The 23,945-nt window shown below is 36.0% G+C and overlaps 2 protein-coding genes across 2 annotated transcripts in view; one reads left to right on the top strand and one right to left on the bottom strand.

The window, feature by feature from the left end:
* Positions 1–1,296: 1,296 nt before the first annotated feature.
* LOC137582224 (trophoblast glycoprotein) overlaps positions 1,297–23,945 on the top strand; it is a 39,528-nt gene continuing 16,879 nt past the window's right edge. The window contains exons 1-2 of the mRNA XM_068296684.1: positions 1,297–1,911; positions 12,977–13,021. The gene's annotated coding sequence lies outside the window, so the exon portion shown is untranslated. The remainder of the gene's footprint in view (positions 1,912–12,976; positions 13,022–23,945) is intronic.
* Positions 2,560–21,959, bottom strand: LOC137582135 (uncharacterized). The gene is made up of 3 exons (XM_068296579.1): positions 21,906–21,959; positions 3,015–3,101; positions 2,560–2,724 (listed from the first exon to the last, which is right to left on the bottom strand). The coding sequence occupies exons 1-3, from the start codon at positions 21,957–21,959 to the stop codon at positions 2,560–2,562; spliced, it is 306 nt and encodes a 101-aa protein (XP_068152680.1).

The following is a 23,945-nucleotide window of genomic DNA, read 5'->3' as shown; positions in this document are numbered from 1 at the left end:
CTGTTCCAGCATAAAGCCAAGCTTATTAGCCTTAGGGGCGTAGAGACGACAAAAAATAAATTTACATAAAACACTAAAAAATAATAGCAACAACAAAATCGAAGAAAAGCAACCAACAGCCAACAAAAACCAAAAGAGAAAGATAGAAAAAAAAACATGAAATTCAAATAAACCTTAAAATTGACTTAACGACAAACGTTAGCAGCAACGCTGACTTCGACGTTGACGTTGTCGTCGTCATCGTCATCGTGACAGCCGGCAGCACAAGAAATTAACACAAAATCAGAGAACATGAAAAAGGAAAAAAAAATTGGGGGGATAAAAAAAGTTATAAGAAAAAACCATCAACAACAACAAAAACACGCGGCAATCGTTTTGGACTTGAATTTACATTCAGTTTTTCACTTGCAACGCAAACTTGTTGCAAGAAAACAAATGGACGAGGGTTGATCGACTAGTTGCTCTTATCTATGTATTTATCACTTTTAGATTGGATTCTCTTAGATTCCCATTCTGGCCTGACCTAATAGGTCTAAAACTTAATGATGGACGTGAAAGAACCTTCCAAACAAACGACAAAAGAAAAACGTTTCCTACCACTTTTTAGTGTCACCTTTGAGATCATTTTTTATCCATAGAATATCACAACTCTTTTTTATATGTTTTACAAGGCGAATTCTTTGACTGCTTATTGCATACTTTTGGGGGCAAATTTCCCTATATTCTATCATTTAGATTAGACAAACTCAAGTTATGATAAGCAGAAACACAATTTTTTGACAACATTTCTTATTTATCTCTATAAAACGAAGAGATATTGCTTTATTTTTGCTCCATGTTTTAAAGATTTTACTTAGATATTATAGTTAGCATTAAGATTCAACCTTTTTTAGTCTGAGAGAGAACGGAATTTGAATTTACCATTGAAATTTAACTTTTTAAAGAGAGAAAAGAACTTTAAGTAAAAAGCAATCAAATAACGTGACCTATCCAAGGCATAGAGGTTTGTTCCAGTAATTTTCAACCACTGTACAAAAAGACGCCTGCCGCCCACTCACACACACACATACATACGCACCGAGACTACCAAAGCAGGCAACTGAGACAAGCTTCGAACAAGTTCTACTGGCCCCAACGCAACTTGTTCCGAAGTGTCGTTGGCTGCCGGCTGTTGGCTGGCTCCCCATTGAAGTTGACTTTGGACATTGACGTTGGCGTTGTCGTTGGCGTCGACGTTGTCGTTGCCATTCCCGCTGCTGTTGCTGCTGCCGCCGCCGCGCTCAATTTCAGTTTGTTTATAAACGTTAAGCGAAGCGGACGTGTGTGTCATTTGTTAAGTGTTCTCTCAGCCACCAACTAACAAACTAAGTAAACTCGTTGCCATTTTTTGTCGCGTTAACCATAGCCGCTGTCTGGGACCCCCCGCTGGCCCGTCTGTGTCCGCCGTTAACTGTCCCTCCCTCCCCCCACCGGGCCAACCGATAACGACGCCTACGCCTAGTTGGTAGAAGTCGCCGCGTCAAGTGAAGCGCACAGGTTATTTGTGTTTGTATTGGAATTTTTTTGTCGCTATTAACTTTACCTCGTCCCCTGGCATCGGCATTCGATACGTTCCACCACCCCGCGGTCAGCTATCGGAGAAGATTATTTGTGTGAGCGTGTGTGTTTGGTTGTGTGCAACGTTAAGTCCATTTGTTGTTATTGTTGTTTATTTTGGCCAATTGTTGAGGGCTTAATTGAAAGCCGAGAGAAAGAGTCGCCAGTTGCCAAACGATACGAATATTTCGCAACGCCATAAAAAAAAGTTATTGAAATACAAAACCAATACCAAGGCAAAACCCTAAAGAAGAGAAGCAGCCAAGAAAAGACGAAACCAGTTTCATAGCAGCGCAGTCGCAGCGGCTGACTGAGGTAAGAGTGTGTTTGTGTGTATCTGTACATGTATACGTGAGCGTGTGTGTGTGTGTCTGAGTCTGAGACATTGTCTGAGCAACGCTAACCCGCCCACATGCCGCCCGGGTCCCATACGTTTAAGTGTTCTTCAAACTGGCTTTTCAATATGTGAAAAAGTATCTTTAATTTAAATAAAGAATCGCCAGCGTTTCCCCAGGCTCCCTCACCTCCACCAAACCCTTTGTTACTAAAGCAAAGCAACAACAATGAACAAGAAATGTCATTTGACAACTTGTTGAAGTAATTTTCTGTGTTTTAATTTGCAAAACTTCTCTAATTTCTTCGTCTCTCCATTTTGCTGTTTTTCATTGAAATCATTTCGAAAGTAAACTAATTTAGCACTGACAAACTTTGCCTCTATCTCTGTTGACGAAAAACAACTGACAAAAACTGCAAAAAGAAAGAAATTCAAATTTAAAAGGCCCTGCTAAGTTTCATTCTAACTATGCCACTACTTGTATACCCTTAAAACACTAGTTTATGGCCAAAACTATTGAAAAGTTAGCTTAGAATAAAAAGACAACTCAATTTTACTTTAAATAAGAATAATTCATCATTTGTCGAGAACCTTTATAAGAACAATCATAAATGCAACTCCACCATGGATTAATTTAAATTTAAAGCTTCAACTATTTCTAGAACAGTCTCCGTGGTTGCTCGCCAAATGCCATCAGTCGCATATAGGAATCGAAATTTATAGATTCCAGTTGGAAGCGGCAGCTTTTCAAACATGTTATCACTTAAGACCAAATTTTTTAAACGCAAATCGTGCTGCAAAACGCAATTACAATAACTCGATGTTTATTTCTTAATACTGGCTACTTACCTTATATGGACAAGTGTGATTAATGTTAGTAAACTTTATGAATGCCTGTTCTACTAGATAGAAATATGAATAACGTTTCGGATGTCTTTTAAAATCACAAAAATCAAATGTGACATTAAACAAAAATGGTTTATAGCCATTGGCACGCTTATACAAAGCCATATTAACCTGGAAACAGTTTAGAGAATCTTAGAAAACTCCTCAATTCTCTTCTCTATTCATATGCAACACTAACGGTCATATTGCGCATTTTGACATCTTTCATTTTTACATCCATATTGAGTCCGATTTTGTTACGTCCCAGGACTTTCAACTCGCATTGCTCACAAAAAGATAAATTAAACCTTTGACATTGGAAATTAGTGAATTTAACAGCTCCATTTAATAAATGGAACTGCAACAAATATAACATTGAAACAATCAAAGGATAAAACTTTTTTTTACAAGTTTTGCTGAAAGTCAACGAAAGACTGAACTAAACTAAGAACTGAGTATAAAGCATTTGCGATCTGTGATCAAATGGTTATTAAGTATTTAAATTTGAATGACTCTTGAAACCATTAAATTGCATATTAAAAGTTTTTAAACGGCAATGTCATTATTTGACTAATATGGACGATGCGGTTGGCCAAGCAGATCATTCAAAAGAGGATTACAATTATTGATTAACTTGTTATTGTTCTATGAACAAGTGGAAAGCAACTTTAGCTTTAAGAAAAATGCTTGTATTATTTGATCAAGGGAGGGTTTTGTGTTTAAAACTCTCAACATCATGATAGACGGACACTCGATTGACACATTTTAGATTATGATATAAAATGACCATCTGTATTTGAAACTTATCACAATGAACAGGAAAAAAACTTAATATACCCTTGTGACAAGGGTATAAAAAGGCAAAGCTCCCCTACAAAAACTTTTTTAATTGTCAACTTTAAGCCGAGTTAAGCTCGCCCAGCAGCAGTCAAGAACTATGTAGCTTCGGAAAGGCCAAAGGAGGAGAGTGACAACAACTGGGAGTTGTTCTTTTTTTGTTCCTTGGGACATTTACTAATTGAAATTTAGTTTTCACTCTCGTTTCGACAAGTAATGTTTAATGTTCTACTCGAAACATTGATCAATACACAATTTTTTGTCATTTGCAAGTAAAGTTTACTCTCTGTTGAGCGGTTTTTCACTTAAAAATCTAATCGATAATGTCATTTCGGTTGATTGATTGACTGCAGGATCCAATCTCTTCTAAAGATTTGAGCACTTAAAATCATTTAGTTTCCTATTTCCGCACTTAGCACCTTTTCATGTTGCCTGCATAACTTTTAACTATCTTTCAAAGTTTGCTAAAGTTCGCCATTTTCTTTGGCAACTCTCGTGTATCTTTTCCTAATTATAATTTGCCTTGTGCACACACTGACACACACACACAAAACCTTTCACTCTCTTTTGGCATATATTTCATAGTTTAGTTAGTTTGCCTCAATTACATAGACCCTGTGCAGTCTGGCGTCTTCTGGGCTCTGGCAACGCGGGCTATTTGCTGGTAACTTTTGTTTATGTGCCATTTTTCATTTACTTTCGCTACGCACAAATTAAAAGTTTTTTTTTTTCTCCCTCTGCTAACTACGAATATCCCTACAAAACTTTAGACTTAATGCGACAACAAACTGCCAACGGAACGAGAAGATATTTTTATACCCTATACCCTATAAAGTTAGTCAAGCAGCTATGTGCATTGTTTTCAGTATGAAGTATTAAAAGAACCCATTTATATTCCTCTTCAGCAAATAAACAAAGTTTCTTCTTTGTGTCTTCACTACTAAAGGGTATCTTAAAGTCGGCAAGGCTATTTCTTACACAATTTTTAACGTTTTCAGCAAGAACAAACTCCTAGAAAAACTTTACCTTGGCCTAAAAAAAAAAAAAAAAACAAAAAATACTTGGCCTTTCACCTTTCTCCCAGTCGTCGGCCTTCCTTCTCTACCTTCTTCATCCATTCCATTTCCATTTTGTTCTCCAGCTCGATTTTGAGCCAAGGGACACATAAACATTCAACACTTTCACCGGCCAAATATTTGGCATAAATTTCCATGAACCCAAAGCGAGAAAGGAAGGGAGAAAGGGGGAAGAGGGAAGAGGGAAAGGATATCAAAGTTTTGCATAATTTATATACAAACTATTCAAATAACATATGCGAATATATCCTTAGATATCCTTTTATCGTTTTAGAGTTTTAGTAATTTCTCAATCAGTGTCACATATTTGTCAGTTTTGTCAGCTTGGAAATGTTTTATTGCCCCAACTCAATTAAATTTTGTCAAGAATTTCCAAGCACAAATCCGGCAGAATATTTTCCTTAATTATTTTTCCTTGTTCAAAGGGAATTGCTTGAAAATGTTTACCCCAATGGTTGACAACAGCAAAAAAAAATATATAATAAATAAATAAGTAAAGGAAAATGTTTTACATTTTAAAAATTTATCTTCTAAACAGGTGCCAAGCTGAGTAAAAGTGAACATTTTTCTCAGTTTTGCTTCATTTACTGTTCAAAATTTTGTTGTAGATCCTTTTTAATTCTTCTCCTTTGGTTTGAGTTTGTCCTTTTGGGGCTTTTTGAATTTTATAGAAATTTTCTCACTTCTACCATGAATTTTTGCTTGAAATTTGTAACTAAATATGGCAAATGCTTTACATAACAAAACTCAAATAGAGAATGGCTAAAATAAATGGTTGACCAAACCAGAGAAAGGCAGAGAGAAAACAGAATATTATTGTGGTGTTAAGCAAAATGTGAGTAAATTTGCTAAATGATAAGTTTAGCTGAAACAAGATAGCAATCGAAACACAATTCAAAAAGGATTTCGAGACTTTCTCTTTAGTTGAATATGTTAAGCAATGCCAATTGGCATTTATTTCATATAAATCACATATCAGCACATACGAAGGACAATATACCTGTGCCCCTAAAAGTATGCTGTATATGGGAAAATCTTGCATCTTTCGACAAATCAAACATGTATAACTAATATAGAATCTAAGCAACCAGCAAACTCTGCCCAATGGCTCAGCACAACCTTGTAATATTTTAGTAGCTTCCTGTCATAGATTTATTTTCATAAAATAAAGCATCTTAAATATAAATTCAATGCTTATTTTGACGAGAAATGTGAAGCATCTTGCATAGTTTATATAAAAGGAAATAGTGTAAATTTTGCATAGCAACCGCAAGGATAACAATTTGTTTGGCGTAGTCCTTGCCTTCCGCTTCCCTCGTTTTGCCACAAATATTTGATTGCAACAAAAACAAAATTCCCAAATTTAATATCTAAAAGCGAAATCACATGATTGGCGGGGGTGGAACGGAAAGACGAACAGCTTTTAAATACATATAAATATTTTATAAATGGCAGAATACACACTAAAAAGAGAGAAATATTTTGAAAGAAAACTCTGCGGAAATTGAATTTAAATAAAATATATTAAAGGTTAAAGTTTTTTTTTTTTTTGGCATTCAACAAAATCAATTGCGTTTGGATTTAGAGTCATTTAATTGTTCTGTATCTTAAAGATACGTTTTTGGGCATAAAATGATGTGTATCTTTTGCATGTCTTCTCTGCTGTGCCTGATCTGTGCGGCAATGAAGCAAATTTATGACTCATGACGATGCCCTTTTCCATTGCTTTTCTTTTTCAGCAGCAGCAGCTGCAACAACAACAAATAGAATTTAATTGGTGTGCGTGTTAAAGAGGTGAGTACTTCAGTCCGAGACATGGGGCATGAAAATCAGAGAGGGTGGCCCACTATGTGGGGTTGACTTTGAGGCATGCCACAAGTTGCCAACTCCAGGTGCTGATGCCATTTCATTTGCCATCATCATTATCATCATGCTCCTCCCCAGGAGTTTTACATACATACATACATATGGATGTATGTATGTGTGCATCTGTCCAATGTGTCTGATGGAACGTGCCACAAGCTGCCAAGTCCAGAATTTATTTTTTGTTTTTCTTTTCTTCTTTTCTCATTTATACCCATTTTTTTTTTCTTTTTATGTGTGTCTCCATGTAATTATTTCACAGGGTATGCATGCAAAACTTAGTCTCGTAAAGCCATACAAATTTTATGGTTAATGCAATGAAGTTAAAGTTTATTTGTACTTTAGTTAAAACATGTGTAAGTTCTGTAAGAATAAATGCTTATCAATAAAATACTTTTTATAGTACTTAATTAAGTTTTTCTTTTGTATGAAAACACCTCTTCTCGTAGACTCTGGGATGTGGAAAAGCGCACCCTTAAAGTATGCAACAGTCGAAAAATTCGATAATAAGATATTTCTTTGGCTGCCTATTGCATACTTTAGGGTTAAATATTCTACAAATTACAAGCCCAGTCAACCTTTGGATAATAAGATTTTATTTAAGCTCATATTTCATCATCATGAATAAGAAACTAGTTACCGATATAAACTTAGACATTTTCAAAGACACTAAAGGACTTTCAAGTAGTGACACAGTGTCAGTTAGTCGAGTAATTGTTAAATGTATTTCTAGGTTTTCCTCCCCTCAACAAGATAGTACATTTCATTTTCCTTATTTTTAGCCTAACTGTCTGCGGCTTATTGTGTAAATTACTGCAGGCTCTTTTGGCTCTTTTCTTGTGCTGTCGGTAAGGCAGACTTCTCCTGTGAAGTGTAAGCTGGCGGGGATTAGGGCTATCAGCTGCTTTTGTTTCTCCTACCTTTCACATTTCGTTGTTGTTTTTGTTGTGGACTTGGCTGATGTGGACGAGGGGTAAAGTTCATGATGAAATTTACATTTAATTAGATAAAATTATTGCAATTTATATAGCAATTTGTTGTGACATTAGAATTTAATTGGATTTTTATGTGAAATACGGATGGAAGCATAACGAATCGGATATATCGATCCGAATTTAAAACTTTTTTTTTAACATAAGGGCAAGGCAATGTGCTCAAGTGTAATTTTGCCTGCCATTCAAGTGTAATATTACCTGCCATTATTCATTAAAGTTTGTCTTCCTTGTTCTCTCTTGTTCGATTTCAGCTGCAGAGCCCCGAAACTATTTTAGGCCAGCTCACAACTTTTGGCCCCAAGTAAAATTAACAACAAGTCATGGCCAATGTATGCCCCGAGAACTGGCTGCATTTAATTGCATTTCGATTTCAGTTTTAAAAAATAAATTCATAGATAGAAACCCAAAATCCATTCCAAAGAAAACTTTATAGTCGATCTGGTAGAAATTGCAGAATTTTCCAGTAGATTTTCATGTTTGTTAGCACCTGCATAGCTACCAATTTGGCAGCCAAATGTAAATAACCAAATACCAAAACGAAAATGGTGAATGTGTGTGTGTGTACACTTGTGTGTGTATTTTGGCATGTTTGGTATTTTCATTGGCCATTTCCATAGCATCCAGTACATAGTTAGCTAAAGCGAACTACAGCTCGATGATGACTCAAACTAGGTTAGTTTAATTTGTAGCGAAATGTCAATTGCGTCGTTTATATACCATTTACCTTAGAAATTTCTATATTTCCAATTATGAATAGCCATGGGATATTCAGTGTGTTAGAGGAAAATAAATGGCTTTTGCAAATTCTAAAAACGTTCTGTACGTGTCTACGTATGTTTGTGTGAGTGCGTGGTGAGGAAAGTCAAATCTGGAAAATGTTAATGAAAATTCAGTTAGATTGATGGGGCCATTTAACAGGCCTATTTGGAGAATTTTAATATATGAATTGGTTCTAAAAGAAATTAAATTAATGGAAATTCACTAAGGTTTAAAATAAGCATAGAAGGAAGGACTTCTAGAACATTGAAATCCTAGAAAGAATCCATTAAAGTTAATGCCAGTTGAGAAAAATCTACCCATGTTGATCGGATTCTTTAGGTACTTTAATATTTCCATCAATATTTAATCGAAAATTGCTCTCTTTTCTTTTTTGTGTCTTAAATTTTGTGTAAATCATTACAACATCAATTTTCTAGCTAACATTGGTTTGGCATCAAAAGTGCAACTATCACTCAGTTGCTAGCAGTTTTCATTGCCCTATTTTCAGTCAGTAGCAGCAGCCGTTCCAAACCAGGGCCCATTTGCTTCCGTTCTTCCTCCCCCATCCCCTCCCCCCTCCTGCCAGGTAATGGCAAACATATTTGAAATGTGAAGTTCTTGCAGCTTTGCTTACAATCAATTGAGAAAGCTGCAGTTCTCGTTGAGAACTTGAGCGATTTATTTACTTTAACATTGGGCCAAGCGAGTCTTACTCTAATGGCTCCGCCCACCTATCGAAGTCAAACTTAACTCCTACATAGACATACATATACATATATATATAAAACAAACTCCAAGTCAATAGGAAAAAGCAAAGCGAATGATTGAGAGAGAGAGAGAATTGTAAAATAAAAATCATTACTTATTTATTTGCGCATTTGAGCGCGAAATGAAAAATTGCGTAAGAACCGAAATTACATTTTTTTTTTTGCACTCCTTCATGGTTTCAATGATCCTTAGTAGAGAAAATGTTAAAGTGCAAGAAGTATTTGTTTAAACGTAATGAGTATTTTGCTTGAATGAGATAATTTAACCTAACATGACCAATATGGTAGATGAAAGATGTTTGCAGTTTTCGTGTGTTTGCCAAAACAAAAGAGGGAAAACAAAGCCGATTTTGTGGCCAAAGTAACGCAACCTCCTCCTACAAAACCCACAGGAGTTTGATAAGAGTTCCGACCGTTTGTCCCACTATCTTGTTCCGAACTCTGTGCTTTCCTCTTGGTCTCTTACATGTGGTCCTCAATTCTCTTCATCGTTTTCTTTTCATTGTCCCTTAGCCGGAGCCAAGTCAGACATGGAGCAGCTCATGTGCGTTCCTTATATCGGGTATGAAATGAAAGAGTTTTCCCACCGAACACTCCCCCACCACCATATGTGTTTTCTTTTTTTACGAGTAAGGGTTTCGTGGGGGAAATGAAGGCGGAGATGATGACTAGCATTGTCTGGCAGCTGTTGTCCACCCACCACAAAAAAAAAGAAAACAAAGTATATAACCTCAGTTATGAGCTTTTTGCCCTATCTTCCTTGTTACTTTCTGTGTTTTTTTTTTTTGGTTTCCTTTATTTTCGGCCCGTAATACTCTGTATGTTGGAGTGATAAGTATCTGAGGACTGAAGGCATATGGATGTTTCTTCTAAACTTGGTTTTAAATTTCCAGGTTTTATTTAATTTAAGTAACCAAACTGTATGACCATTTTCCTATTTAATAGATTTCATATTAACTTTATTTTAAAGAAAATCTCTTGCGATTACATGGCCCGAATTGTAGGTCAGTACATTATATGAAATGGGTTTAAGTTGGTGTGATTAACATAGATTCTTTGATGGTAGATAAAGTATACATTATTTGATATTAAATTTATATTTAGAGTCATCTTACTCCATACAGTATCAGCAGTATCTAATGTGTATAGATACATATATGTATATGTAAATGTATGTATGTATGTATGTATGTGCTTGGTGCAATACATTAACAATTTACGCTTTTTATCGCATTTTGGCTGGCTGAGCTGTTTGCATTATTTTCGCCTGATTAATTTCAGGAGTCGAGCTCAAGACAAAGCGAGAGAAAAGAAGTTCAGTTCAAAAGTTTCGTTCTCAGTTCTCAGGGCTTTTCTCACGCGCCATGTCTTTATCTCATCTCTTGCCTTATTCTCGACTCTTTTTGTTTTCTTTTCTCGTTTTCTGGTTGTACGCCTTAATTGCATACTTTGCGCCTTAAACGTTGAGGTTATTATGTGAAACAGTTGTTGCTGCTGCTGCCGTTGTTGTTGTTGTTTGGTCGTTGCTAAACTTATTAATTGTGTAATTTAGTTTCGGTGTTTCTTGCTAGCTGGGTCAATTTCAAAGGCTGTCTTATAATAACCAGATAATTCATAGCCCAATGCATTTTGCGAGCGACTAAAGCCAACATGAAAACAGACAAAAGGATCAAGTTGGGTTGGGTCATCAGTTTGGATGGGTCTATCTGCCGTTCCCTCGAGGCAGGCAGGGCTTAAGTCGCGGTTGGCTGTGATTAAGTTAAATTGGCTTTAACGCGGCTTTTAAGAGATTAACCGAGTGAATGAGTTTTATGTGAACTTAGCAACATAATTTACTTGAATTTCATCCGAAAGATATCTAGTTTAAAGTCTTACTTGAAGTGCTTAAACCGCAATTACTCAGCTCCCTTTCTAGCCCTCACATTTTGCTCAGCTCAAATTATTGAATTTTTCGCCTAATTTAGTACGTTGGTTTTATTTTTTTATTTTTCCTACTTACATACATATGTATATCGTATGTGTGAGCTTCCTCTTCGGGTTCTTCTGTATATTCATAAACGAATATTTTATGTGCTTACCCACATTGCGTATACGTAACCTAATGTAATTTATAACACACGATGCTCGGCGAGCATGATGGCAATGATGAAAAGTAAGATGGGGAAGTTAGAACGAGAAAGACGACCGCCTCTACTTGGCCATAAAACTTTGCCAAATATCAACATCATCAACAGCAGCAGCCGACTCTCTGACTCCCGATGTCGACGCCGCGCCGTCTCCCTGCCGTCTCCTGGTCTCCCCCACTCTTTTATCTGATTTCTATTTGACTTTGCTTGGTCCATGTCTCAAATTCAATTTGTGCAAAACTTTGCCACTTTATTTTTGTATGTATGAGTGTGATTTTGTGTATGTGTGTGTGCCTCAAACTGATGAGAGTTATGCGAGGACATTATGCATATACAAGTTTTAATTTAGCTACATTGATCAAAGAAGTTGAAGCTGTCGTTAAGCTCTGCAAACATGGTCACAAACATGGCCAATAAAGGAATAGCCAATTTAATTGAAAATATAAATTTCTTATCCCGACTCTTGCTTTAGATTTCAATTTTAAATTCTAAACAATATTAAAGCTTTTAATACAGATTTAAAACTTGGTATTATCTAAAAGTTCAGTATGTGTCAGAAACCCCCCAAGCTAATAGGGCAAACTTGTAAATGTTTAAACACAAGTCTGGTTTTCTGTATTAATTTTATGACTCTATCTGTATATGGACTCGCCAATCGATTGGGTTGAAAAATGCTGCTTTTAGGCGAGGTCTTCTCCCTTTTATTTTTAATTTTAGGGTATAGGCTCAAGTGTGGGAACCAGCAAAGTAAACCAGAGATGCCTAACATACATAAGCACGCAAAACCAAATGAAACGAAACAAAACGAAACTTGTTTAACAGGATTTTTGGTCTCTGTCTGGATCCTTGTCCTCGCTTAATGAAAATAAAAACGAAAAAAGTAGATGACGAACTGCGAGTTGAAGTAAGCAACAACCAGGGCAAAGATCGACTTTTCAGATGACCTATAGAGCCATAAGGACTGACGTACTGAATAATCCATTTCAATATAGTTGGCATACGCTTTATGCTACCCAGCTTAAGCATAACATTTTTTAAACATACATAAATGCAAATGCAACTGAAACAGAACAGAAACAGAAAACAACACGAAAACATGGCACATAACAAGCCCTCATATGAGTTATAAAGCGCAGATTATGAAGCTCCCGAGATCTCCAGAACACTTCTCATTCTCCATGTTTCTCCTCTCCCTGTTTTTGGTCTCGGTTTCTCTGCTGTTTCCTCCATTGCAGTTGAGCAAACTGTTTTCGGTTTCAGTTTCGGTTTCTGTTGCATTGTGTTTACCCAAATGTTTTCCACTCATAAAAATGCTCCATGCATGGGATGCTGCCACAGTTGTCCGATTATTTCAACCCACTCGCCGAACAAATACAACAGAAATTGTCTGACCAACAACAACAACAGCGCAAAAGGGGGACAAAAAGCAAAAAAAAAAAAAAACACTCAGCTTCTCTGTAGACAAAAGAGATTATTCGCCTTTTTTGGCCATATTGAATTTTTTCAGTTAAATTTTGTTATCTGATTGCAAATGATCATCCGTTTATATTTGCTTAATGTAATTTCAATTTCCGAATTAATTTTTTAATGGTTCTGCGACATCACATCAGATTTCTGTAGATTATCTTAAACGTTTCCATTAGCCCATATTTTATTCTTAATGTTTGACCTCATTTAGTTAAGAAAAGTTTTTTATACTAGCTTTAAATTTATGCTTTTCATCTAAATATATTTTTAGATTTTATGGCCTGATTTTCGGATTTAACTAAAATATATTTTTAAGGTAAGTGGATATCTTTGTTTTATGCTTAAAGTGCTTTAAATAGTTCGAGATGAAGATTCATTAAATTATTATTGTTATTGTCTTTCTCACCTTTAACCCAATTTAATGTCCCATTTCTTTTTTAGCTCATTCCCCAGTCAGTCATGACATCTGTAGACATGACGACCATTTTGTTTTATTCATTTAACCATAACTCTAGTTCCGCTCACTTGAATTTCACAGTTTATAATTACCTTTTTGTTATTTGCTGAATATAAACATTATTTTTAATTGTTCCCAATGGCAATATTCACGTTTAAAGGAATAAACGTGAAAGCTTAGACATAAAGTTGAACACGAGAATGTTTGTGATAGGCTTGGTAATTAAACGGGCCCACACACACACACACACACACACACAGACACACACACACACTGTCAGAATATTCAGTTGACAGCTGTCAGGACTTTGACATTTGTATCTTACCATTATGCAGTTTTTCATGGTTTTGCGGTTTCTTTTGGCCTTTTTTTATATGCTATTCACTTATTAGAGAGAAACACAGTCTAGAGGGTTGCATGAGAAATTTCAATTTTATTTAAGCAACCACAGCAGACAAAACCCCTTCCCCTGGTGTCCCTTCCCCTTACCATCCTTTGATTGGGAAACTTTTTGCAAAAGATTTGTCCCAAAAATGTAATTACTCCAAGTTTTTTCCTTTCGGTTTTGCTTCTTTTTTTTTTGCTGTATGACTGAAAGAGAGTGTGTTTGTGTGTGTGGGGGCGAGTTCTTGTATTGTCTTGTGTTTTCCCTTTTGTGGGAAAACTTTAACTTTTGCAATTAATTTAATTTATGGTATATCAAATTTAATTTTGTACTTTAAAATGTATATTCTGTTTGCACTTTGTAAGCTTTATGAGGCGCAAATTTGTTTTGGGTCTCGGGAATGTGAAATGTGTGATAAATACATACAAATATTTGGGGAATACGCCCACATTTTGGCCCACACGCGAAGTGCCGGAAGAGCCAGACAGCCAGTCAGTTGCCCACTTACCCAGGCATTCAGTCAAGAGTCAAGGTAATTGGGTTTATGACTAATTAAAAAGGGACTAGAATTTGATTTTATCTTCATAAAGTAAACAATTTGTTTTGCCTTCACTTCATAATAATTCATATCTTAATAAATTTAAGAGTTATTGAAAGACTTTTTCCTTGTGAGTTTAGTTGGAGAGATTTAAAGTATAAATATATACATTCTTAGAGCTCGATAAGTTTTCAAGATATCAAAATGTTTCGAAATGGCATAAATAAAGTGTAAAAGTAATAATTGAACTTTTGTTTCCAATCGGAATCAGTTTATACATAGATCATTGCAGTTTAAGAAAATGTTGTCTGAATAGAAAATCATTAATATTGTCCAAGTATTCTGTTCTATTTTCCCTCGAGTGCTGCATAATATTTCAATTCGTTCAAGTCATAAATTCACTTGCTATTTCCTTGTAATTTTGTCTTGCCCAGTTTTTTGTATATGAAATATTTGAATTCCTACATCGTTTCCGTTCTCATTATGTCGCTGAGAAATTGCATGACAAGGATTATGCGAGGATAATACAAGAACGTGCCATACATATACTTCATAACTGAAGACATTAATCATTTGCCCAACTTTATAATTTTGGCAAGGCTTAACCATTTCCTCATGATGAACACAAAAGTGAATGAAGCTCTCATGTCCGCTATCCGCAGCTCCCTTGCCAGAGTCACACCTCGCATATGCAGCTACAATTTTTCATATAAAATGATGTCATTAAACAGAAGAGAAAGAGGCAGAGAGAGAGAGAGACAGATAGATAGAAAGAGTAGAGAAGAGAAACAAACTGACGACTACAATAATGAGCCGGCACCGGCAGTCAGGCTGGGATTGGCTAGGGTTGGGCTGGGGAGACTAAAACAGAGAGAAAAAAAAATGTTGTGTGCGACAAAATCCCAAAACAATTTATATGAACCAAGCGAAATGACATGCCAACAACGTGGATAGGGAATGGCGGGGGAGGGGGCAGTAAGGGCGCGTCCGGGTGTAGGTGACTGAGCCAGAAGCCATTGAGAGAAAGAGAGAAAATGTGACATAAACTTGATTATATTCAAGGAGAGGCCATATAATGAAACGAAAGAGATAAAGAGCAACACAAAGACATTGAGGGAAAAGGAAACAAGTAGTGGGAGAAAGAAAAGAGAATCGGAGAACTCCTAAAGTTCGGCTTCATTATGGAAGTTTCGCGAGAATCTTGAAATTTCACTTTTTTCTTACCTTCTTCTGTCTGCGGATTTCCTTTATCTTTTGTCTATCTCTAGTATGTATGTTTCTCTCTTTGTTTTCATTTCTCTTTCATCAAAAAAGAGACCTACCACTAGCGTTCAGTCGGGGTTAAGTTCCATTCAAATTGTGGCCAGAAAAAGTTGGCCAAAACGGTTGACGCATCCGCTGAATAGCTATAAAAGCATTGAATGAAATCTTGCTAACAGAGGATGAGAGCGCGAGGGTGAGGGTGAGGGAGGGGAGAGTCTAAAAGAGGGTAAGTGTCCACTGGGGAGAGGGGTGTGTTGTTGGAGAGATATGGTCGCATTATGTATGCAAGTCGTCTACGCAAAACAAATACAGACACACACCGCTTCACACGTACAAACATATACTATACATATACATGAGGCTCTGCCATCATCCGCCCCACCCCTTGTCACGGTTCCCCTCCCCAACACTTCCCCCCATTCACATTCACATCCTATCTTTGCCAACATTTAGTCAGAGATTCCCTACTACCCATGAATGACGACAAATTTTGAATACGAATTTCATTATACGCAGCACTCAATTATTCAGTAATCAAGCTGCAGCAAGAAGCAGAACGGAACCGAAAAGCAATGGAAGAGGGTTTAGATGGGTTGTGTGTGTGGGGGGGTGGGGGGAGGTAACAAAATGTTGCAGTTACACACAGTACACTCCCCCAAGCCCACAAACCCACTTTTAGCCAAGCTTGCTGCTGCTGCTGCTAATTAACGTTTGCTGATTATTATTGTTGCTCCTGGTTTTTAGTTGGCAACGCGACGCAAGTTCCGCACAAATTGCCAATTCGTTTGAATTTTGATGAAGTTTTTCTTTATTGTTGGCATTTGTGATGTCACACAGTTGACTCTGGGCTTACACAATCCAAGAGACCAACAGAGTGTGCGAGTGAGAGGGAGTGCCATAAAGCTAACTAGTAATTATAATTATGCATGTGTATATTAATTAATTATGCATGATTAAGTTCTGTTTACTGCTATTTGGAGTACACAATTTTGTGAGTGGCTCTTTGTCACACAGTTGATGGGCTTGAAACTTGATTTCAAAATCTAATATTTATGTTTATACACTTATCAGTTGATCAAATCAAAAGCTATGCAACTGAAAACTTCCAACTTAGCTTGTGATTGTTTATAATCCAAAATAAATGAAAATCACAGAAACTTTAAAAATAAATTGAAATACGATCTTCCATGCGTGACAAACTTCTGATCAAAGTACATACATATATCTTTTATATATATATATCCATAACTAAGCCGAAAAGTTGCAAATTGTATTACTAGATTGCTTAATCTATTGGAAACTTTGGAAATTTGAAACAATTTTCTTCTTTTTTTTTTCAAGAAGTTTGCATAAATTTTCATTTCCTAGTGTGGAAATCTTTGTTGGCCACTTTTTAAGAACTCTCTTTAAACGCATTTGCATAATTTGACCCTTTATTGTAATAGTTTTCACCTTTCATCCGGTTTTCTTTTTCCACGCAGCAACTGAATCTTCTTATTTATGCACAATTAAATGGGGAAAGTCAAAACAAAAACGAAAAGCTTTAAATATATGACTTCAATTTGGTTTGACTTGTGCCCTGCAGCATGGATACCAGTGGAGGAAGGTCCTTTTTACTCTCTCTGCCATGTCCTTTGCCTCTGATATTGCAGCATTCCTGCATTCAGAGATATGCAAATGTATATAAATGATTGTAAATAATACAATGCTGACTGACAGTTATATTATAATAAAGAGCCAGATAAACTGAGTGTATTAAGCAGTTGTGGGGGAGATGGAAAATTAAAGTAAACCATTTGCGAAAAGTTTTTCATATTATTACAACTAATTCTGAAAAGTCAGAGACCAGCAACTAAGAATAACTTGTTAACTTTTACTTTAATCTATGCTTTGTGCTGTCTCTTTCTCTCTCTTTCACTGATTTCGTTTTTCATTTGGTTTTTCTGGTTTTTTCATTTCATTTCGTTTATATATTTTTTTCGGGTTCTGGTTCTGGTCCATTCATCTGGACTTTCTCGACTGTCACGTCGTTGCCTTGTCGGCTGTCAGTTAGTTACCCAGTTTCTGTCTTTTCCTCGTCCCATAGAAATAATGTATAAGCAGCAGCATGTTTAAATAAACACAAGACAGACGACGACGAGAAAACCAAAAAGACAGAGAGAAATAGGAAAACACAAAATAAGAATATTTCAGAACAAACGGAAAAAACAGAAACTTCTCTGGGATTTCGGCCTCTAGAATGAAACTTTCCTCCATTTCGTCGCCTCACTGACAAGTGTGACGAATGACATTGGTAATTGGTGCTAAAAATTGTCAAATTGCATTTCTGTGTGTTTGTGTGTGTGTGAGGGAAAGTGGAAAATTTCCCTATTAAAGCTTTAACTGCTTCAAGTAAAAGCCAACTTCTGAGTGTATGTGTGTGTGTGTGTTGTGAAATTACCAATTAAATAGTCAGGGAAATGTCATCAACAGAAGGTTGTACTTGTTATTTTTGTGTGTATCCAGCAAATTCGATGTGGAAAACTGAAGGATGTACTCGACTCTGTGTGAAAGGAAAACTCATGCTCATGGATTTTAAATTTAAATGAAGCTCTTCGAGATGATGTTGATTCACCATAAAAATAAAATCAATACACAAGTAGCATTACTTTTATTCCACGAATTGCAATCATATAAATTGCTTTCAAATATTGCCAACTCATTGAATTTTAAGCATTTATTTTTGTTTTTTCCATAAGCTTCAATAGGATATTCGACGAATCGAGTTTCCGTTTTTCGTTTGCCTTTTGGTTTGTTGGTTTATTTCCATTTAAAATGCCGCCTGTTGATTAGCGAACTTTGCATATATTTGCATTTCATTTATTGCAAATGCAATTTCATTTATTGTTTTTCGTTGTTATTTTTTATTTATTTTTTGACTTTGACACAGTGATAATTTCCATAAACAGTCTGTGGATAAAGTTGACGTTGACGTGGGCCAAAACTGATATCCATAATGGAATTATATATATACCACAAAACTGGGCTCAATATGTAACAACAAGAACAATGCCCGAAACCTAGGCATATGTAGTTTTTAATTACAATTTCCGCAAAAGACAATGGCATACAAAGAAAACAACAGCAACAACAACAAAGAAGAAGAAAAACTTTTGCGTTTAAAATCCATATAAAACCATTTTGTGTTTTTTGTTTTTGCCAATCCTTTCGATTCTCGGTTTTGTTGTATTTTGTTGATTTTCCTGGCTTTTGGCTTCAAATTGAAGAGGTGGTTGAGTGGTTGTGGCGGTTAAGTGGGTGGCTGACCAGCCAGTTAGTGGCGACGATGGTAAAAACCGCTGCGGTCAGCCAAAACGAATATGAACAGCAAACAAAATGAAAGCTTGCCGGGTATTCAAAATGCTCTAACAAAAAATTATTTATGCTAACAAATGTGAAAAATGCAATCCACCAGATGATGGTATGATGGTTTGACTCAGAACTCACTCTCAATATTAGTTGCATAGCGAAAAAAATGAAATGAACAAAAACATTAAATTGAAATTGCTGCGCAAATTGACAGAGCATGAAATGAATAGCATAGAATGTTAATTGTTTGCAAATTAAATTATGTAAATTTAACTAGATAAATAAAGCCAATGGTTGAGACTACCCATAGGATATATGTACATATAACAATAATATGCTTACATCAAGTCATTTTGTAACTAGTTATCAATTTACAATAATTTTTAATTAACTTTGATCAATGAACGAAATGAAACGATTCTATGTAATTATATTCCCATCAGGTAAACTAAAATTTAAGTTAGAGAAGTCCCCATTACAATTATTGAATTTGTTAAATTTGAATACATTTCAAGAGAATTTATATTAAATTTCAGTATGGCCAAATGAAACACAATTCTATATTCTTGTCCCAATTTCTTGACAACTTGCAGATTATCATTAATCTTAAATGCCACTTACAAAAAAAAAGTTGGTAGAACTTTCGCTGTCTCTTTGTGTTTATTTTACCGTTACATGCATATATCACATGCCGCAGAACATTATCTACATACATATATCTACAATACAATGCTTAACCCTAAACTCACCTCAATCACATCGGCGACGACACCCAACATCAGCATAATGACCCCAAAAAGCATTCGCTATTAATAGAAGCAGCAGCAACCACAAAGCAAAGTTGTAAATTGTGTTCCTACAACAGTTTTTCTTTTCTCCCTCTGTCACCCTTCCCCAGTCCCCTTATCACAATCATACCCTTGTGGCGCCCTACCTACCTGAAATGAAAGAAAAGAAAAACCCATCGCGTATACGCCCACTTATACCATAAGGTTAGAGAGAGAGAGAGAAGAACTTGTTTTTGTTGTTGTAGTTCTATTTGTTGTTGTTGTAGCTGTTGACTGTGAAGCAATTTTCTTGTATCGGTTGTTTTTTTCTTTTATTTTTCTTGAACGTTTCTTTGTGACTTGTTGTCTTTTCTTATATTTTCCATCACCATGTCTCCCTCTCTCTCTGTCGCTCACTCTGTCGCTGTCTCGTGTATGTCGCTCATGCCGCTTGTCACCAAATGTCATTGACACGATTTGCTTTATGCTGCAGTTTTTCTTCATTTTGTTTTTCCTCCTCGTATAGAAGCATTCTATATGTATGTATGAGAGACTCTGACTCCGACTATATATCTGTGCCGACGTTTACTTTGACTGAGCTTCTTGGCCTACGGTTAGGGGGCCACCTCAGCGTTTTTTAATACCCTTTACTTACATGTCATTAAAGTGTACATTGAGACATGGAAAGTAAGTTATGGGCATATTAAAGGTGCTTTTCCATAAGTTATTACTCTTAGATTACAATCATTGAGATTCTGAGAATATGTGATCATAGCAGCAAGAGTCTTAGGCACATTGAGACACTTATTAACTATAAAATTTATAAATAAATTAAGGATTTCCATTTCAAGCTTATAATGATTTACCATGGGTTCATTATAACATTCCTAAAAACGATTCCCAATGAATTGCATGTGTTTGACAACAAATTGCTCAGTTTTCAGAAGTATAGAGAGAAAAATATATATAAAGAGATAAAGTTTACTATATTATTTTCTAATGTTTGTTCATTATTATTGTATGCCTTATTTTACAAGGTATCTCATGGTCAGTTACTCAAAGGAATGAAAAAATCTTTTCGGTTTTTATACCTTTAATGTTTGACTTTTTGTATTTGCCTCTTTTCATTTAGAGATAGCGCTGCCACTGCCTTTGCCTCTGTGTGACGTGTGTAGATAGATACTTACATAGATGGTTATCAGCATTTATTTTATCTTTGCCTTTATCCACATTCCACATTCAACAAATTGTGGCTTGGAGCTTTGAAAATTTATTGAACCGAATTCTAGGCCAGAATGGGAGAATATGAAAAACGAATGGGGGCAACAGAAGGTTGCAGCAGGTGCAGTGCTTAATGAGCATCGAAAGTGCAGCCAAACAAATTATTGCCAATGGGCCTCATTAAAATTCAACAATCAATCAATTAGCCACTCAGGCATTTACTTGATTGAATGAATCAATGAATCAATGGAATGAAGAACGAATGGAAACTGTTTGGTTTAAAAATATATTCATTTTTTATTTTCACTCTCAATAATTATTTAATTGTCAAGACTAACATGACAAATTATTATTGTTCATCCTCACGGATTGCGTAACTATTCTACCTTGTCTTAATTACTTGACATTATGCAATTTTATTATAAATATTTCAGTGCAGTCAAATCATTGAGTAATTGACCCATAAACATAAATATTTTGTAGGTAGCGTGGACATATTGTTTAACAATATAAAGTAAATATAAAAAAAATTAATTTATTATTAGTTACAGATATTGTTCAATTAAAATAACTTGATTTAATTTAACCTCTGCCAATTAGAGTTTTAATTACTGTTCATTCAACAGTGGATATCATCTTCCACATACAGACATTTTATATATGTTCATATGTACATATATCAGTTATAGATTTTAGTGAAACTAATATGTAATCATGGAAGAGACATTTCCCAATGAATGGCTATAAATAAAAGTTTAGAAATGTAATAATTTACATAATCGGATTGCACCATAAATATCTTCAAATAAATATCTTTAGCGAAATAGAAATAAAAACAAAATATTGTCGACAATCTTCAGTCGTGTGGAGTTTATATCAAGAACGTGGACATTCGTTGCTAGAATGGGCAAACAGAATGAACCGCAGCATGTCACTAGCTGCTGTAGAACTATGCATATAGGTATATATATATATATATATATGTATATGTATCTGTAGCATCGTCGTGACATGTTTTGCATGTTTACTCATGTATTTGCATTTTGTGTGACATAAATCACGCACAGAAACACACGGCGCACGCCGCCCAATGGCACAAAAGACAGAATTGCCAAACGGAAGAGGAGTAGGAGGAAGAGTAGCTTGGTTGGGTGGCTGGTGCCAGAAGAAATAATAAAGAAGAGAAGAACAAAATGGGGAACTGTTATGTGGGAGAGACACCTTCAGGGCACCTTCATCCGCCACCAGCATCAGCATCAGCATCAGCATCAACATCTTCCCATCTCAGAACGGCAGCGGAAATGTCACGCTGCATTTTTCAATGAATGCGTTGATTATATGGCATCCCTTTTCTGCCTCCCACTCCATCAATTTTACAGTGTCAGGTCACATGAACGGAAAACGGGGAAAACCCCTTCAATAAGGCATAAGAAATTAATTAAATTCTTTTTGTCATACAGTTACAGTAATCAGTTACAGTAATCATTCTGTAGTAATATCTTTTGGAAACATTTAAATTAAAAAAAAAATGATTAAAACCATAAAGAAATTTGAGGAAATCTATTTAGGTTAAATGTTGAATTAAAGCTATTTATAATATAAGTTTATTTTTACAATCTATCAAAGTCGTCTTGTCGTTTTCCAATCATCATTTCTAGAGTATTAGAATTGTCTTAAATGAGACATAGGAATCGAAATTAAATTTTATAGTTGTCTGCATTTCATTTCTTTATGCAATTTATATTAATTTTGCATTTATTTTTTTTCTTTAGTTTGTGTCCCTGCTATTGACATTTTCCTTTCCTTTTTGATTCTTAATTTTCTTTTCTCTGACTTCTCTCTGTCTCTATGATTTGGCATTGATTGATGCAAAAGCAATCAGTTAAGCCAATGGGCATTTGCGAAGAAGTAAGGATCGAAGTCAATTGAGTAACTCGGTTCAATTAGTTCAACTCGAAGTTATACGGAAATCCATTACCTTACTGAAATGGCTAAAACCATTCGAAGGCCAATTTTATGCAGATTTCAGCCCATTTCAATGAGTGAGCTGATCCGACTAAATCGGGCCTAAGGCACTTGAAATTTAATTACATCCGATGCTCAATTGAAAGGAATCAGCTGCAGGCCGCAACCATTTCTCTCTCTCTCTCTCTCTCTTTCTCTTTACGTACCCCCCCACTGTTCAGCACTCAAAGTGTCATATAAGCCCCAGACTTCAGACTCCAGATCCCAGACATCAGCCACCAGACATCGTCATCATCAGCATCAACCATAGCAGTCGGAACTCTCGTTGAATGAGACATTTCTACTTTCACATTTTGTTTTTTATGGATGGCCTAAGCCATTAACTCGTACACTTGAGTGGTAAATCACATCATCGAATCACATGTAAAGCCCCATGGGGAGTGGTGAGAGGGTTAGTACTCTGGAAGGACTTGCTAATTCAATTAGCGCCGAAAATGGTTATCACAGTGGAGACACAAATGTAGGTAGATACATGGGGTATGCAAGGAGGGGAGGGGAAGAGGAAAGGATTGGTATAGTAGTTGCCGCCTGTCGGCTCATGTAATTGCTTATTATGTGTGCATAAATCGAGAGAAGAGGGTCTAAATTGGGGGAAAAGCAGAGGTCGTTGGGTTTCTGGTTTCGGGATCATGAGCGTGGGAGTCTGCGGCTGCTACTGGCAATTGCAATTGGCCCAGCTGACACGCATCTCCGCCAAATTAACTGAAAGACTAGACTACAAAATATGGGATAATGAAAATTTAACGAGAAATTTTAGACGCAAGTAGAAATAGCTATAAAACCAAAAAATTAACGAAAACAAAGCAAAATTAATAAAATATCATTTTGTTAATTGGAATAGAATGAATTTGAAGAATTTTGGGTTAGGCATATATACAGCTTGGATACATTGTATCCCATCTCCTTATCATGTTGTTCTGTGTAATGAGTTCGTGGCAGGAAAATGCAAATTCAAATGCATGCACAAGCTTTGGCTCTGCTAATAATGGGCATTATCATGATGTGAATGCTTCACCAACACCAGCACCACCCATGGATGATGGTGGAGGAGGGAGGAGAAATCCGATAGTTATTCCAGACAGGCAACTAACCTAGCAAACAGAGGGGTCTACTGATGGCTGGCAGGCGATGGCAATGGAAATAGCGGGAGCACACACTTAGCTGAGATCTACACATTTGGTCTTTCCCATGGAGACTTTTGACTCGTTGATTCTCTAGTTCTGGCTCTGCCTCTGC

The sequence above is a fragment of the Drosophila tropicalis genome, unplaced genomic scaffold (assembly GCF_018151085.1).
Source record: "Drosophila tropicalis isolate 14030-0801.00 unplaced genomic scaffold, ASM1815108v1 contig_859, whole genome shotgun sequence".
In the NCBI taxonomy this organism is placed as follows: Eukaryota; Metazoa; Arthropoda; class Insecta; order Diptera; family Drosophilidae; genus Drosophila; species Drosophila tropicalis.
This window is presented reverse-complemented; position numbering and strand designations above follow the sequence as displayed.

Excerpts from the sequence above, each read along its gene's own strand:
- LOC137582135 (XM_068296579.1), bottom strand. The coding sequence starts at position 21,959 with ATGTTGATGCTGATGCTGATGCTGATGCTGGTGGCGGATGAAGGTGCC. Across the intron at positions 3,102-21,905 it reads CGGATGAAGGTGCCCTGAAG|CAATGCGAGTTGAAAGTCCT; the intron begins GTGTCTCTCCCA and ends TCTTTTTGTGAG. Across the intron at positions 2,725-3,014 it reads TCAAAATGCGCAATATGACC|CACGATTTGCGTTTAAAAAA; the intron begins GTTAGTGTTGCA and ends TGCGTTTTGCAG.